The sequence below is a fragment of the Pantherophis guttatus genome, chromosome 13, assembly GCF_059756535.1.
Source record: "Pantherophis guttatus breed Tessera chromosome 13, ASM5975653v1, whole genome shotgun sequence".
Lineage (NCBI taxonomy): Eukaryota > Metazoa > Chordata > Lepidosauria > Squamata > Colubridae > Pantherophis > Pantherophis guttatus.
In genome coordinates this window covers 11,711,650-11,726,216 of record NC_142075.1, presented here as the reverse complement: position 1 = coordinate 11,726,216, position 14,567 = coordinate 11,711,650, and the positions used below count along the sequence as shown (strand labels likewise).

The following is a 14,567-nucleotide window of genomic DNA, read 5'->3' as shown; positions in this document are numbered from 1 at the left end:
CTATGATAAAACATTAGCATATGAAGGAGGTCCTTGGTGGTCTCTGAGCTTGGTTGTTTTCTTGTAGACATTTCACGATTCAAACTAGGTACATCATCAGTGCAAACTCCATTCCCTTCTAGCACTGATGATGTTTCCTAGTTTGGTAATGAAATGACTAGAAATTAAAATCCAAGCTCAAAGAGAGCTCCAAGGACAGCTCATTTGAACCCTGAGCTGCAAATATAGCAATAGCAATAGCACTTATATACCGATTCACGGTGCTTTACATCCCTCTCTAAGCAGTTTACAGAGTCAGCCTCTTGCCCCCAACAATCTGGGTCCTCATTTTACCCACCTCGGAAGGATGGAAGGCTGAGTCAACCTTGAGCCTGGTGAGATTCGAACTGCCAAATTGCAGGCAGCTGGCAGCCAGCAGAAGTAGCCTGCAGTACTGCCTTCTAACCACTGCGCCACCGCAGCTCTTCTCTTTTACTGGCATTAGCATATAGCCCAGCTGCCGCTATCGTTAGGTAGGGTAAAGCGAACAAATCAAGCAACAGGTGTTTTGTAGCGAGGTAGCATGAAGACTGGATTTCCAGATATGTGGTACGTTGATAGACCAAGTGCTGGTTGCCATTGTGTAGGTTGAACTAGGAAGAGTTTTATATCTCTTCTTTCAACAGATCTGTCTGTCTCCCTAAGGTCTGTGTCATAGGGAATGTGGCGACCAAGGATGCGATGGTCCCAATGCCGATCAGTGCCTGAATTGTTTCCACTACAGCCTTGGAAGTGTTAAAACTGGCAGGTAATCAGCAGGAAAAAGCCAGAAAAAGATGGGGGTCACTGGTGAGGGGCAGCTCACAGAGAGGGTTTTAATGCATTTTGTGCACTTAGTTCCACATGCAAGATTTCCAAACTAACAATATGTTGTATGTCAACTCGTTCCCCACCTGTCCTCCAGGTACACTGTGGCTATTAACCTCAGATTTTTCATAGGTAACATGACCACCAGACAATTCCTTACCCCCCTCCTTTTTTTAAAATACCAGTACCTTCCTCCTCCTCCCTGACTGTGGGGCTGGCCTTGAGGAGGACGCAGATTGATAGAAAAAGCTACCCTAAGGTCTCCTACTTCTCCTTTCTAACTCCATCCTTCTAAGGCCAATTTCCCCAACTTGATGTCCACCAGGCAGGTCAAACTACAACTCACATAATTGCCAGCCCATGGAGCCAAAGATGGAGCTAATCCAACAACATCTGGAGGACATCAGGTTGGGGATCTTTGAGCCAAGATCCACCCAAGAAAGGACATTAATGTTTATGATGGAAGATGTCACAGAAATAATCTATGCCAACTACTTTGCTGCTCTTCTTCTTTTGGCAGCTCTTGCCATTGTGAGTCCTCCTTTGGTCTAATCTGGAACCTTTGTGGACTTTTTTCAGGAAGTGCGTGAACTCCTGCCCTCTCGGCTACTTTGGGGACAGTCTGCAACGTAAGTGCCGCAGATGTCACAGGGGCTGCGAAGCATGTTTGGGCAGAAGCCAGAACTCATGCACAGCCTGCAAGCGTGGCTATTATCACCACCAAGAGACAAACACTTGTCTGATGCTATGTCCAGCTGGGTTTTACTCTGAAGACGGTAAGAAAGGGAAATCAATGCCAGCACTCACTGATGGGTGGGAATTTTTTTTTCCCCTTCTCTGAGGGGACATCTACAGTACAATCTACAATGGTTTCACTCCAGTGGTGAAATGTAAAATTTGTTACTACTGGTTCTGTAGGTGTGGCTTGGTGGGGGAGGGTTAATATGACTGAGTGGGCGGGGCCAACTTTTTGGTTTTTTTACTTTTAAAACCATTTTTTCTACAACCACTTTGGCTGAAGAGATTGTAAAAAAAATGCTTTTAAAGTCTCTGACAATCCCAGCTGACTTGCCTGATCGGCAGAGGCTTTTTTTCCTTTTAAAATTATTTTTTCTATAACCTCTTTGGCCGAAGAGGTTGTAGAAAAAATGCTTTTAAAAGCCTCTGATGATCCCAGCTGAGCCACACAATCATCAGAGGCTTTTTTTTTTACTTTTAAAAGCATTTTTTTTGGCCAAAGAGGTTGTAGAAAAAATGCTTTTAAAAATATAAAAAAAAGCCTCTGATGATTGCACGGCTCAGCTGGGCAATTGCGGGGGGAGGGCAGGGATTTTTGCTACCGGTTCTCCGAACCACCTGCCTCCATCGCTACTGGATCGGGCAATCCAGTCCGAACTGGGAGCATTTCACCCCGTTTCACTCCTATTATAACATTTTTATGTTCCTTTTCATGAAGATGACATCAATGATCCCTGTACTGTCTCTGTTTACCTCCCTTCTTCCCTCCCGTCCTTCTTCCCTCCCTCTCTCCCTCCCTTCCTTCCTTCCTCCATCCCTTCCTCCATCCCTCCCTTACTCTGTCCCAATTATTTTTATGTATTTTTAATTGTATCCATCTTAGTGTACTTTAGTTGGTCTCTTCAAAACAATTTTAGAGTTACCATCGTTAGCAGCAATATAAAAACACATTAACTAAGAACCGTAATAGTTTTAAATCAAATAATTTGTCTTTTAATTGATTTCACATTTTTCAGATTGCCAAAGCTACCCCGAAGCTCTCATAAAATTGAAGGAAAAGCATAAGACTTTCCAGCGCATTAAACAGAAGTCTTGTAGTCTTTGTAGCAACTTTGGCTTTAAGAATCGGTTTTGTTTTCATCCTTCCTTGAAAATGAAATCGCTTCTAAAACCTTTAATGTTTGCACTCAATTGGTAGTTCCACTAATTGACTGTTGTCCTGCTTAAGGAGGGCAAAATCAATCAGTTTTGGTTCTCTTACATTGTAGGAGGGGAACCATGCCAGTCTGTGGAGACAAAACATTAGGAGTCTGGTAGCACCTTTTCCAAGTAACATAAAAAAAAAAAAAGGCATAAGCTTTCATGAGCTAAATTTCATTTTGCCAGATGCATGGAGTAGCTAGATTGATGTAGGATTTACATTGGAATGAGATACGTGATGGATGGATGGATGGATGGATGGATGGGTGGGTGGGTGGGTGGGTGGGTGGATGGACGGATGGATGGACAGATAGATGGACGAAGTGGTGGGTAGGTGGGTGAGTGGATGGATGGATGGATGGATGGATGGATGGATGGACAGACAGGCGGAGGGGAAGATAGGTTGGTTATGCATATGTAACCTGCATTGAGAGCCAGTTTGGTCTAGTGGTTAAAGCACAGAATAGAAACTTGGAGATTGAGTTCTAGTCCTGCCTTAGGCATTTAAGCCAGTTGGATGACTTTGGGCCAATTACCAGGAGACAGTGAGTTCTAATCCCGCTTTAGGCATGAAAGCTGGCTTAGGCCAATCACCAGCAGACTTGTGAGTTCTAGTCCTGCCTTATGCACGAAAAGGTCCCACTTTAGTCATGGCGGAGTGACTTTGGGCCAGTCCCTCTCTCTCTCTCAGTCCAACTCACCTCACAGAGTTGTTGTTGCAGAGAAAATAAGAGGAGGAAGGAGAATTAAATATCTTCACTACCTTGAATTATATATAAAAATGATAAAGGGGGGATATAAATAAATATCTGCAATATCAATCTGTCTTCCTCTCCTTCCACCCCGTGCCCTGGCTCACCCCAATGTAAATCTTACACCCGTCTAGCTATTCCATGCATTTGATAAATTGAGCCGTCCCTTATTTCCTCAGCTGATGCCTTTTAATAAAACGCGTAGCTGGAAAAGGGTGTTTTCTTTTTTGAGATTTTGTGACATGTTTCCCTTTTCCTAGCTGAAACTAATTTTGCTTCATGTTTGCGTCAGTTTCCTTTTTTTTTTTTTTTCCTTCTAGACAAAGGGCAGTTTTTATTTATTTAGTGCTTTTGGAAGCAATTTTCCCTAATGTGTACAATTTGGACAGGCAAAGTACTCTGACAGTGTTTGGAGAAATGCTCATATTGTTGCAGAAGTGTGTTTTAGCGAACCTGTTGGGTTAACGTGCACAATTTTCCCTCCCACGGTTGTTCCTCACTGATTAAAATAGAAGATCTGGGGACTGATCAAGGATAGCTATGGTTGGTTGATTGACACGCTGCAGGATTACATTACTGAACCTAGCATTTAAATGAATGATATTTCTAATTGCAAGTGAAGACTTCCAAATGATGCAATTAAACTAATTTAATCAATGGGATTGAGTAGTACTACGGATTTGGCTTCAAAATGATGGCTTGCAGCAGTGGTGGGTTCCTCCTGGTTAGGCCCGGTTTGGCCGAGCCGGTAGCGGTGATGATATGACGTCACCGAACTGGTTCTGTTTGTTCGGGAGCTGGGGCCCCCCACCCCCCGCCCCCGCCCATGTTATTCTTACCTTTTATTTGGCCCCGCCCCCAATCTATTCGCTGCCTCCCGAGTCCCAGCTGATGGCTAGAAGGAAAAAAACTGTTTAAACTCTTGCCACAGGGCTTCAAAGGGCCGCCCTACAGCTGATCAGTGTTAAAAGAAAACAAATGAGTAGACCAGTACCTGCAAAAATACATGAGTAGATCAGTGCCTGCAAAAATACATGAGTAAATCAGTGCCTGCAAAAAATAAATGTGTAGATCAGTACAGCTCTGCAAGCAGTTAAAAGCCTGGTAGACCAGTACTTCTGCTAAATCCTAAATAATTGTCACATGACCATCAAGCCACGCCCACAAAATAAGCCATGCCCACAGAACCAGTAGTAAAAAAATTTAGAACCCATCCCTGGAGCACCTGGACCCTTCACTTCAAACCTGAGCTACAAATATTGTTTGGTTTAAAAATCCATCTATCTATCTGCTCATCCATACAGAACCAGCGGTCCATCACCTTCCGTGCTTTCATCCTGTCCTAAATGAGTTCAGGTAGATGCTGCTGCTGCTGCTGCTAACAGTAACAATAGCAATAGCAATTTTAGAACCCACCCCTGGCTTGCAGGGACATGCATATAATATCTACGTACATGCAGCTTTTTAAAGTTTATTTCTGAGAAAAGATGCAGCTGCTTTAAAGAGTTACAGAGCCACCATCCATGCCCTTGCTTGCTGTGGAGAAACATGCTGGATTCAGATCGAAAGTACGTCTTAACTCTATTAATCAAGACATTGATTTAATCTCCTGCCAATCTGAAATGGGATGAGGAATGTTTCTGACGTTTCGCAATAAAATCTGAAAAAAAGAATCAGCGGGTTTTAAAATCAGCACTTTAAATTAATTGACCTGGGTTTTGAATATTTAAGATACGCTTGCCAAAGTTTAGAATTTCTCCAAAATGAAAAGGTCTAGGAAGTGATATATTTTAAGTTGAAATGAATTATTTCTGTCATCCCACCTAATTTTTTTTCAAAGAACCCTTATTGTTCAGTGCCAGATGGTTTAAATTGCCGTTAAATACTCTGTAAATCGTAAATGTTACATCTGCAATTACGCATTCATAATCGCTGGAATTTCTTTTCACGCTGGCCTCTTCTCTCTACCCTGCAAAGGTCAAAGACGTTGCCAGAAATGTCATCAAAACTGTAAGAAATGCTTCGGAGAGATGGACAAATGTTCTGTCTGCAAAGATGGATTCAGGTGAGTAGTAGTTGGTGAAGAAACAATGCAAGGATTTCAGAATTTAACTCCTTGCTAGAAACTAGCACTGCAGTTTCAGCTGATTGAACAAAGAAAGGGAGATGCCAAAAATTGTTAATGGATTGTTGACCTCCTTGCTGGATCTCCTGTAAATATCACAAAGAGTAAAGGTAAGGTAAAGGTTCCCCTCGCACATATGTGCTAGTTGTTCCTGACTCTAGGGGGCGGTGCTCATCTCCGTTTCAAAGCCGAAGAGCCAGCGCTGTCTAAAGACGTCTCCGTGGCCATGTGGCCAACCTGACTAAATGCCAAAGGCACACGGAACACTGTTACCTTCCCACCAAAGGTGGTCTCTATTTTTCTACTTGCATTTTTTATGTGCTTTCGAACTGCTAGGTTGGCAGAAGCTGGGACAAATAACGGGAGCTCACCCCGTTAACATGGCACTAGGGATTCAAACCGCTGAACTGCCAATCTTTTGATCAACAAGCTCAGTGTCTTAGGCACTAAGCCACCACATCTCTCTTTCACAAAGAGTAGGTGATGTGATTTTCAGTTTATGTGTTTCCATCATTTGAAATGCCCAGCCTTTGGTCCTCCTGGCTTTACAATAAGCCCTGTACAGGTTAATCTGTACAGGTTAAACTGAGTTTGCTCACTGTGGGAGGCATTGACTGGCCAGGATCTTTACTTCTAATAAGGGCACTTTTAATGAGGAAACCTTTTCTTTCTTTCTTTCTTTCTTTCTTTCTTTCTTTCTTTCTTTCTTTCTTTCTTTCTTTCTTTCTTTCTTCCTTCCTTCCTTCCTTCCTTCCTTCCTTCCTTCCTTTCTTTCTTTCTTTCTTTCTTTCTTTCTTTCTTTCTTTCTTCTGAAATTCTCCGAGCAAGAAACTTGGAAGTGGTTTTAAACTTTTATAGACAATTCCCAGCATCAAGTAACAAATTTCTATAAAATAAAGGAAGTGTGATTTCGCACTATATAAAGTGACATTCCAGAACACGTTTTAGTAAGTGAAAATTGATGCAGAAGAAATTTGGCAGACAGCTCCTATATATTTATGCCCGCTCTTTAGATGAGAGGACATTGATGTTACTCAAGGTGGCTTATAGGGGGAGAGAGAGAGAGAGAGAGAGAGATGGCTGATGGATGGAGGCAGGATACACATTGCTTATTTTAGGAGTAGATTATCTTTTTTGGATCGGTGTGTATATTTAGAGGTTTGGGAGGGGGAAACCCCATTATGTGCATTCTCAACAAATGGCCATTTAGGATGGCATAGCTAATTACAAAAATATTCATTTCCTACAAGGGAGATTTTCTCAGCAGCTGGTGGTAGTTGGCTGACCTTGTCTGGTCTTGGAAACTCTGCAGGATTGGAGCCTAGGTAGTCAACAGACCAGAGATGGCAATCAATTTCAGCCGTCCACGCTCAGCTCCACTTCCAGTAAGCAACTCAAGCTTAACCTACTTGACGTTGATAGATCAGTTCTCCACTGCTGAGAAGAAAGAAATCATATACAGGTAGAAGATCTGCTTATTTCTGAACATGGAGGTCAAGCCATTGGTATGTCACTCCCAAGCTTTCAACCCTGGACCTTTTCTTCTGTTGTTTTCGGCCAACGGGATTCTTGACTCTTCTTGGGCATCAAAGCTGGATATATTTGTTTCATGTTCATTTAATCGTTCTGCCTGGCCTGAGAATCATCGGTTTCTGCCTTGCCAACTTCACTTCTCATATTGGAACTTAGTTGGAAGACCATCAGAAAATCCCAGAAGAAGACAATCAGATATTTTTACTTCCATACTGTTGCTAAGAAAACTACATCCAGTGGTGCCCACCAGGAATCAGAAGAGGTAAACTAACAAGATGGCTCCTTGCTAGATCTTCTCAGGTTGAGAGTGCAGGTTTGTTCTCCAAGCCTATGGGTTGGTTTCCAATATTTCGTTACCAACACAATGGTTTGTGTGGTCAGGTCTTGTGATGGGGAGGTCACGTCAGGTGAGGGTCTTGTTGTTGTGGCCTGCCAAGGGATATATAAGCTTCAGTCCAGGAGTCTGGTAATTTGGCCTTCTCCAATATATCATTATACACTTCCCTTGCTAAAATTTTTGAAGCCCACCTCTGACCCCATCCCACCTTAGCCCTTCTTCCACTGTCTCTGGAGTCAGCAACAAATTCATGTTCATTGTGTCGATGATATTATCTAACCATCTCAACTTCTGTCATCATCTTCTTTTGCCTTCCATCTTTCCCAACATCAGAGTCTTTTCCTAGGAGTCCTCTCTTCTCATTTGGTAGCCAAAGTATTTGAACTTCAGCTTCAGTATCTGTCCTTCCCAAAAAACAACAACAAACAAACAAAGCACAAACCCAGTCAGAATTGATTTCCCTCAGGATTCACAAGTTTACATTTTGGGAAAGAAGATGCTTTCAGTATCCACTCTTCCCCCTGCATTCTTAAATGCGTATGTTAAAAAAGAGACAAATAGTCTAAGCTAGATCACTGCTCCTTTAGTGCTATTTGGAAACTTCTCTTTCTTTGCCAACTCAGGCATTTGAAGGTGGGCAAGACAAGGACCTCTACTGCTGGAGGTTGGCAGAAAGATTTTGAAGGAAGCTTAGCTGGGGCAATGGGCACTTGCCCCCCCCCTTTTGCTGTTCATGGGGTTCAAACTATTTTCCAAAGCACCAGAAGGCAAGACAAGAAACAATGGATGGAAACTAATCAAGGAGAGAAGCAACCTAGAACTAAGGAGAAATTTCCTGACGGTGAGAACAATTAACCAGTGGAACAGCTTACCTTTAGAAGTTGTGGGTGCTTCATCACTGGAGGCTTTCAAAAAGAGGTTGGAGAGTCATTTGTCTGAAATGGTATTTCTCCTGCTCGAGCAGGGGGGTTGGATCAGATGTCCTCCAAGGTCCCTTCCAACTCTGTGATTCCGTGTTCTAGAATTTAGCAAGGGACTGTTGTAACTTTAGCACAAGCTGTTGCTTCTTGATGATCCCCCCCCCTTAAAGTCCCAGCAATAAAGCTCCAACAAATATTTTGGTTGTGTTGTGGCTCCGTCCACCGAGCCTATCTTATCGGAGGGAGAAGGCTCCGAACATGAAGGAGAGGAGTCGGCCAGGCCTCCCTCTCCAGGCCCCTCCCCTCCGGCACTGCCTCAGGTGCCGGCCGAAGAAAAGGAGATTAGCCAGGAGCCAGGTGTTTCCGATGATAGCGATGGAGGCGATCTGTCGTTCCTGGATCCACGCCAACGAAGGCGTGATAAACAGTTGCAGCAGTTGAGGAGGCGTGCCAGGGATTAGGCTGAGTCACTGGACCACACCCCAGAGACTATATAAGAGAGTGTGGTGGCCATTTAAGACTCTGTGACGGACAAAAACTAACTCTAGCTAGTCACTTTGAACAACGCTTAAATCTGCCGAAGGTTTCTTGTTTTGAACTGGACTATTTACAAACTCTGCCGAAGGTTTCTTGTTTTGAACTGGACTATTTGCGAACTGTGTGTATTTCTGTTTATCTGGTAAAGGGATATTAAGTAAAAAGCACTTGGCAGTCGGTGCTCGTTTTACTGCCAAGTTTTTGATAACAAACTGTGCGTGCCAAGTGCTTCCTTTAACCCTCGGCTGGCTCTGTGTGTGTGTGTGTGTGTGTGTGTGTGTGTGTGTGTGTGTGTGTAGACGGGGACAGAACAGGTTGCCTTCAGAAACCAATAATGCAGGGCAACCCCAAATGAAATTAGGAAGATGGGCCAGAAGTTTTCCCAAGGAAAGAAATGAAGCCAAAAAAGAAAGAAAGAAAGTGAAATTCTGGAAGGTTGATCTGAACAATTTGTTCAGCAGGAGGCACAAAGATTCTTTGCAGGATTCATTTAGAAGATAGTAATTGGACTGATGTGACTGCTTCAATAATGGCACTTGGGCAAAAGTCGAAAATTACAAGTTTTGAAAAGATGATCCAGTGCACAGGGTCAGTAAAAGTGGCTTCCCTTGACTGCAATCTGCCCAGTGTTCCCTTTTATTGTTTTGCTCATCCTTTTAATCTTAGCAAGGTTTTGCAAGCAATGTTCCTGTCGTCTTTAAAAAAAGAAAGTTGATTTATCATGAGAGTCAGCTGTCGGTCACACATACCATGGATGTGTCACAGTGGTGAAATGTAAAATTTGTTACTACCGGTTCTGTGGGCGTGGCTTGGTGGTGGGGTAATGTGACTGCGTGGGCATGGCCAACTTTTCTTTTTATTTTTAACTTTTAAAACCATTTTTTTCTACAACCTCTTTGGCCAAAGAGGTTGTAAAAAATGCTTTTAAAAGCCTCGAGACTTGGCCTGGGCCATCTGTCAGCCCTCAGATGGAGAGTCAGCAGCTCCTAGGTCTGGAGGTAACTGATGAGGAAGAAGAGGAACAGCTGGGTCCGGTGCCTGATGCACGGATCTGCAGAAGGGAGAACAGAACAGAGCAGAGCAGTGGAAATCTGTGGGCTGATCCTTGAGATGGAAGAGCCACCGCTGCTAGCGAAGCCCCACCCTAGCTCTGAGTATAAAAGGCAGGGGGCAGAGATAAATAGATGTGGCAGCTGCTGATCCATCGCGTACCTATACAGAAATTGCACAAATCCAGAAAGTGGACCAGAACATCTGACGACAAGATAAATCTGAGAGATGCTTTTGAACAGACTGTCTCCTGATTAGTGAAAGAGGTTGTTGGATTAGCAGCTCTTCCTAATCTTTCGCTCCTCTTTCTCCTAAGGATTTTCGGCGATCTAAACTCGAGGACTAAAACATGTTTCTTTGTTTTTTCCTTTTTTGCTACCAACGTTTTCCGACGCTTTCCTCTACAGCCTCATAGACAACAACTGCGTTTCAGGATGCCAGCAGGGCCTGTATTTGAAGAAGGAACTTCTGCAATGCGAGAGCTGCCAGTCGGACTGCAGGACGTGTACAGGTAAATTAACAATCACCAAGATCTCTAGATGACCTCTTTATCCAAATCAATAACCAGCAGGTGAGGGAGAGGAGAAATAAGAAGGAATTATGCAGGGGGGGGGTGTTTCCCACTCAAAACCCCCAAATCAGGTTTGTAGTCTGGAAACTTAGGTTTCATTCTGAGCGTGTCATGAAAATTTAGCCTTCCCTAATCATTCGTGGTGGCAGATCCATTCTGCTAGGGTTTCAGAATGTTCAAGTTGATTTGAAGGGCTGCGACAAAGAAGAGAGGGTCAACACACTTTCCAAAGCTCTAGAAGGCAAGACAAGAAACACTAGATGGAAATTAATCAAGGAGAGAGCCAACCTTAAATTTAGGAGAAATTTCCTAACAGAACAATTAACCAGTGGACCACATTGCCTCTGTCAATTTGCAAAGTTTTCAAGTTGCCATGAGCAGGAGGGAGGGAGAACTGAAGTGAATTCCATACATTCTTTCTGACCGCAATCAGAAGGAGGGTGTTAGGTTTCACAGCCAGCCAAAGTGGTTAATTGGAGAATGTGATTTATGACATGGCCAGAGAGGAGGAGAGAGACAGGGTCATAGGGGAACGTAAATCTACGTGGGATCAGTCCTAACTGCATCCAAGTATTGCTGGAATGGTGCTCCTAATAAATGAATATATTTCCTTTGAAGTTTGGATCATGGCTCATGAATTAATTAGGGCATCTTTCGGAAACTTGACAGCCTCCAGAAGTTGTGGGTGCTCCACCACCACTGGAGGTTTTTAAGAAGAGACTGGACAGCTATTTGTCTGAATTGGTATAGGGCCGTGATGGCGAACCATACCATAGGTGGCATGCGGAGCCATATTGGTGGGCACACGAGCTCAGCTCCGGCACGCGCATGCTGATTTTCGGGCATTCTGGGCCCACTGGAAGTAGGGAAACAGGTTGTTTCCTGCCTCCGGAGGACCTGGGGGGAAGGCCTGTTTTTCGCTCTCCCCAGGCTCCAGAGCCTTTCTAGGAGCTTAGGGAGGGCGAAAATGGCCTCCCCCCCCCCGGAGGTCCCCCAGAGGCTGGAAACGGCCCATTTGTGAACTTCCAGTGGGACCGGAAGGCCCGTTTTTTGCTCTCCCCAGGCTCCAGAGCCTCTCTAGGACCCTGGGGAGGGTGAAAACGACCTTCCCCACTCCCCCTGGAGGCTGGAAATGGTCGGTTTGCTGACTTCTGATCCGGGTGGCAGGGCACATAGAATTATGGGTGTGGGCATACACGTGCATGACCCCCCCCATGCTCCCCCCGCTTTTGGCAGGCGATGGCAAAAAGATTAGCCATCACTGGTATAGGGTCTCCTACTTGATTAGGGAATTGGACTAGAAGACTTCCAAGGTCCCTTCCAACTCTGTTACTCTGTTATCATCATTTGGTCCATCCCAGGATTTATATTAGACTGCAAGAACAAGAGAGGAATTGTAAAGTAAAGAATAAGAGCCATTTATTTAATGCATAGAACAACATCTGAAATGGTTTGCACATCACACTATATTTTTTGAAAAGTGCAATCACGGTTGATAATGTCGCATGATGAATTAACTCAGCCAGTAGTGATTTATTCAACAAACTACAGTTAAGCAACCCTTGCCTTAGCATGTATTAATCCAATTTATATCTCTTAAAATCAGTTTGTATCCAACAGCCTGAGGCTGTTAGTGTCCTATCAACCCTCAAGGAAGAACAATTGATTCTTTCTTACTTCTGACATGTAAGGAAAATCTGGATTTCTTTCTAACTACTTTAAGCTTTTTGTGATGCTTAAAGTGTCTGGTGTGAGCATTACCTCAAATTGTACTTTTATTTAGGATTTTATTAGACGGAGTGGTTCTTAAGATATTCTCCTTTGTATTCCATTACGTTTACAAAGTACTGGTTTTGTCTTTTGTCTTTTTTAAAAAATTATTTTGGAGTGTTAAAGTTTATACTTTAACACTCCAAAATAAGCATTAAATGCTTGTAAGAAGTTATAGCCAGGGATGATATTCACTTACTTTCCCTACCGGTTCGCAATGTGAGCACGCACACATCTACGCATGCACCCGGCCTTCCACGCATGTGCTTTGCTTGAGCTAGCGCCTTCTGCACATGTACCTGGCCTAAAAAATGTGCATAAATGAGATGACATAGAGCCGGGGCGTGTGGGCAGGCCCATCTGCGATTTCCGCTACCGGTTCGATTGAACCGGTCCAAACCGGCTGAATACCACCTCTGGCAGGCTCATCTGCGATTTCTGCTACTGGTTCGATCGAACCGGTCTGAACCGGCTGAATACCACCTCTGGCGGGCTCACCCGCGATTTCTGCTACCGGTTCAAGTGAACCGTTCTGAACTGGCTGAATACCACCTCTGGCGGGCTCACCCGCGATTTCCGCTATCGGTTCGATTGAACTGGTCCTAACCGGCTGAATACCACCTCTGGCAGGCTCATCCACGATTTCCATTACTGGTTCAAGTGAACCGGTCGAAACCGGCTGAATACCACCTCTGAGTGGTATTGAGCTATACCTCTGAGTATAGCTCAAAGGAGCAAAGAACTTCAACCTTACATGGCAAGCATCCATAGCTTCCTTTTCAAAATCCACACACAATAATTGCACAGCAAATATATGCAACACTCAGGCAAGAATGGACTTACTGAGAACTGGATATCTCCTCTCTCCAGGAAGTTTAGCCATGGTCTAAAATAACTTTTTTTAAAAAAATCTGAATTCCCAAGATTCAATCCCTATCAAATTCAGATTCTGGCATGTCCCTGATTTTCACCTGTAAGTGGTTCCATATTTTCAAACAGAATTATTATTATTTTCTGAAACACCCAACTTCTGTTCATTGGACCCTCATGTCTTGTGGTTAGAGAACTGAACAGCAGATAACTAAAGAGGGGGTGAAGCTACTGTCAACCACAGTCTTCCTGCCTTCAGACCAGTAGTGGGTTTCAATTAAGTTTGCTATTGGTTCACTCGTGTGCGCATGCAATGCTTCTGCGCATGTGCAGAAGTGTCCGGGCAGGTGGTTGGAGCCTCCCACAGCCGCCGCTACCAGTTCGCCCGATCTGGGGCAAACTGGTGACAACTGCCACCACTGCTTCAGACAATCAATTGATTCTATTTTTCTAGGGTGAAGGGGGACGTCTCACCTCCCACTCAAGCATTATTCTCCAAAATTATTCCTGGCCCCGCCCAACCTATATGTGCCATAGATCTTTCTACTTGGTGTCATCATCTTCCTCACTTCAACCTTTGACCCTCCCCCCACCCATCCTCCAAATCTGATAAGAGTAACCCTTGCCAGCTTTTCATTGCATTCTCTGGTGCAAAATAAAGCTATTTGAAGAGTTTCTTGGCCTGTAGATGGGAAGCTAAATAAGTTGTCTTCTTTCCGTTTAGAAGAAGTTGCAATGATTTTAGCTTGTGCTTCATGTTGATGTTATCCCACCAAAAATGCCTAGGCTGCTCATGGATGCGCCATCTTTTTAAAGAATGAATGTCTCACAAATTGATATTTCTTGGCCGTCGATGGGACAGAGAGTTACATCAAAGCAACCTAGAGCCAAGGAAAAATTTCCTAACGGTGAGAGCAGTCAACCAATGGAATATGGGGGTCAATTGATTTTCCAAAGCACCAGAGGGCAGGACAAGAAACAATGGATGGAAACTAATCAAGGAAAGAAGCAACCTGAGATTAAGGAGAAACTTCCTAACAGTGAGAACAATTAACCAGTGGAACAGAAGTTGCCTTCAGAAATCATGGGCGCTCCATCACTGGAGGCTTTTAAGAAGAGACTAGACAGTCACTTGTCTGGAATGGTATAGGGTAGTGTTGGTGAACCTTTTCGGCACGGAGTGCCAAAATGGGAGTGCGCGCACGGGGGGGGGAGCACCGGAAACCAGAAGAGCAGGTGCGCCCCAGGAAGCTGAGCTTCTGGTTTCCGGCATGCATATGTGTGCTGGTCACCTGGTCTTTCTGGCGCGCATGTGTGC

General features: G+C 44.1%; 1 protein-coding gene and 2 long non-coding RNA genes across 4 annotated transcripts in view; 2 read left to right on the top strand and 1 right to left on the bottom strand.

Annotated features, from left to right (window-relative positions):
- Positions 1-14,567, top strand: part of PCSK6 (proprotein convertase subtilisin/kexin type 6) — a 128,017-nt gene that overhangs the window by 105,636 nt on the left and 7,814 nt on the right. For both annotated transcript variants that reach the window (XM_034424697.2, XM_087877926.1), the window contains exons 15-18: positions 685-787; positions 1,426-1,622; positions 5,514-5,601; positions 10,446-10,549. In XM_034424697.2, the coding sequence (XP_034280588.2) occupies positions 685-787; positions 1,426-1,622; positions 5,514-5,601; positions 10,446-10,549 (492 nt within the window). The remainder of the gene's footprint in view (positions 1-684; positions 788-1,425; positions 1,623-5,513; positions 5,602-10,445; positions 10,550-14,567) is intronic.
- LOC148112160 (uncharacterized) lies at positions 6,699-8,470 on the bottom strand. The gene is made up of 2 exons (XR_015729765.1): positions 8,404-8,470; positions 6,699-7,623 (listed from the first exon to the last, which is right to left on the bottom strand). It is a non-coding gene; the product is annotated as an uncharacterized LOC148112160 (long non-coding RNA).
- Positions 7,543-9,380, top strand: LOC148112159 (uncharacterized). The gene is made up of 2 exons (XR_015729764.1): positions 7,543-9,034; positions 9,077-9,380. It is a non-coding gene; the product is annotated as an uncharacterized LOC148112159 (long non-coding RNA).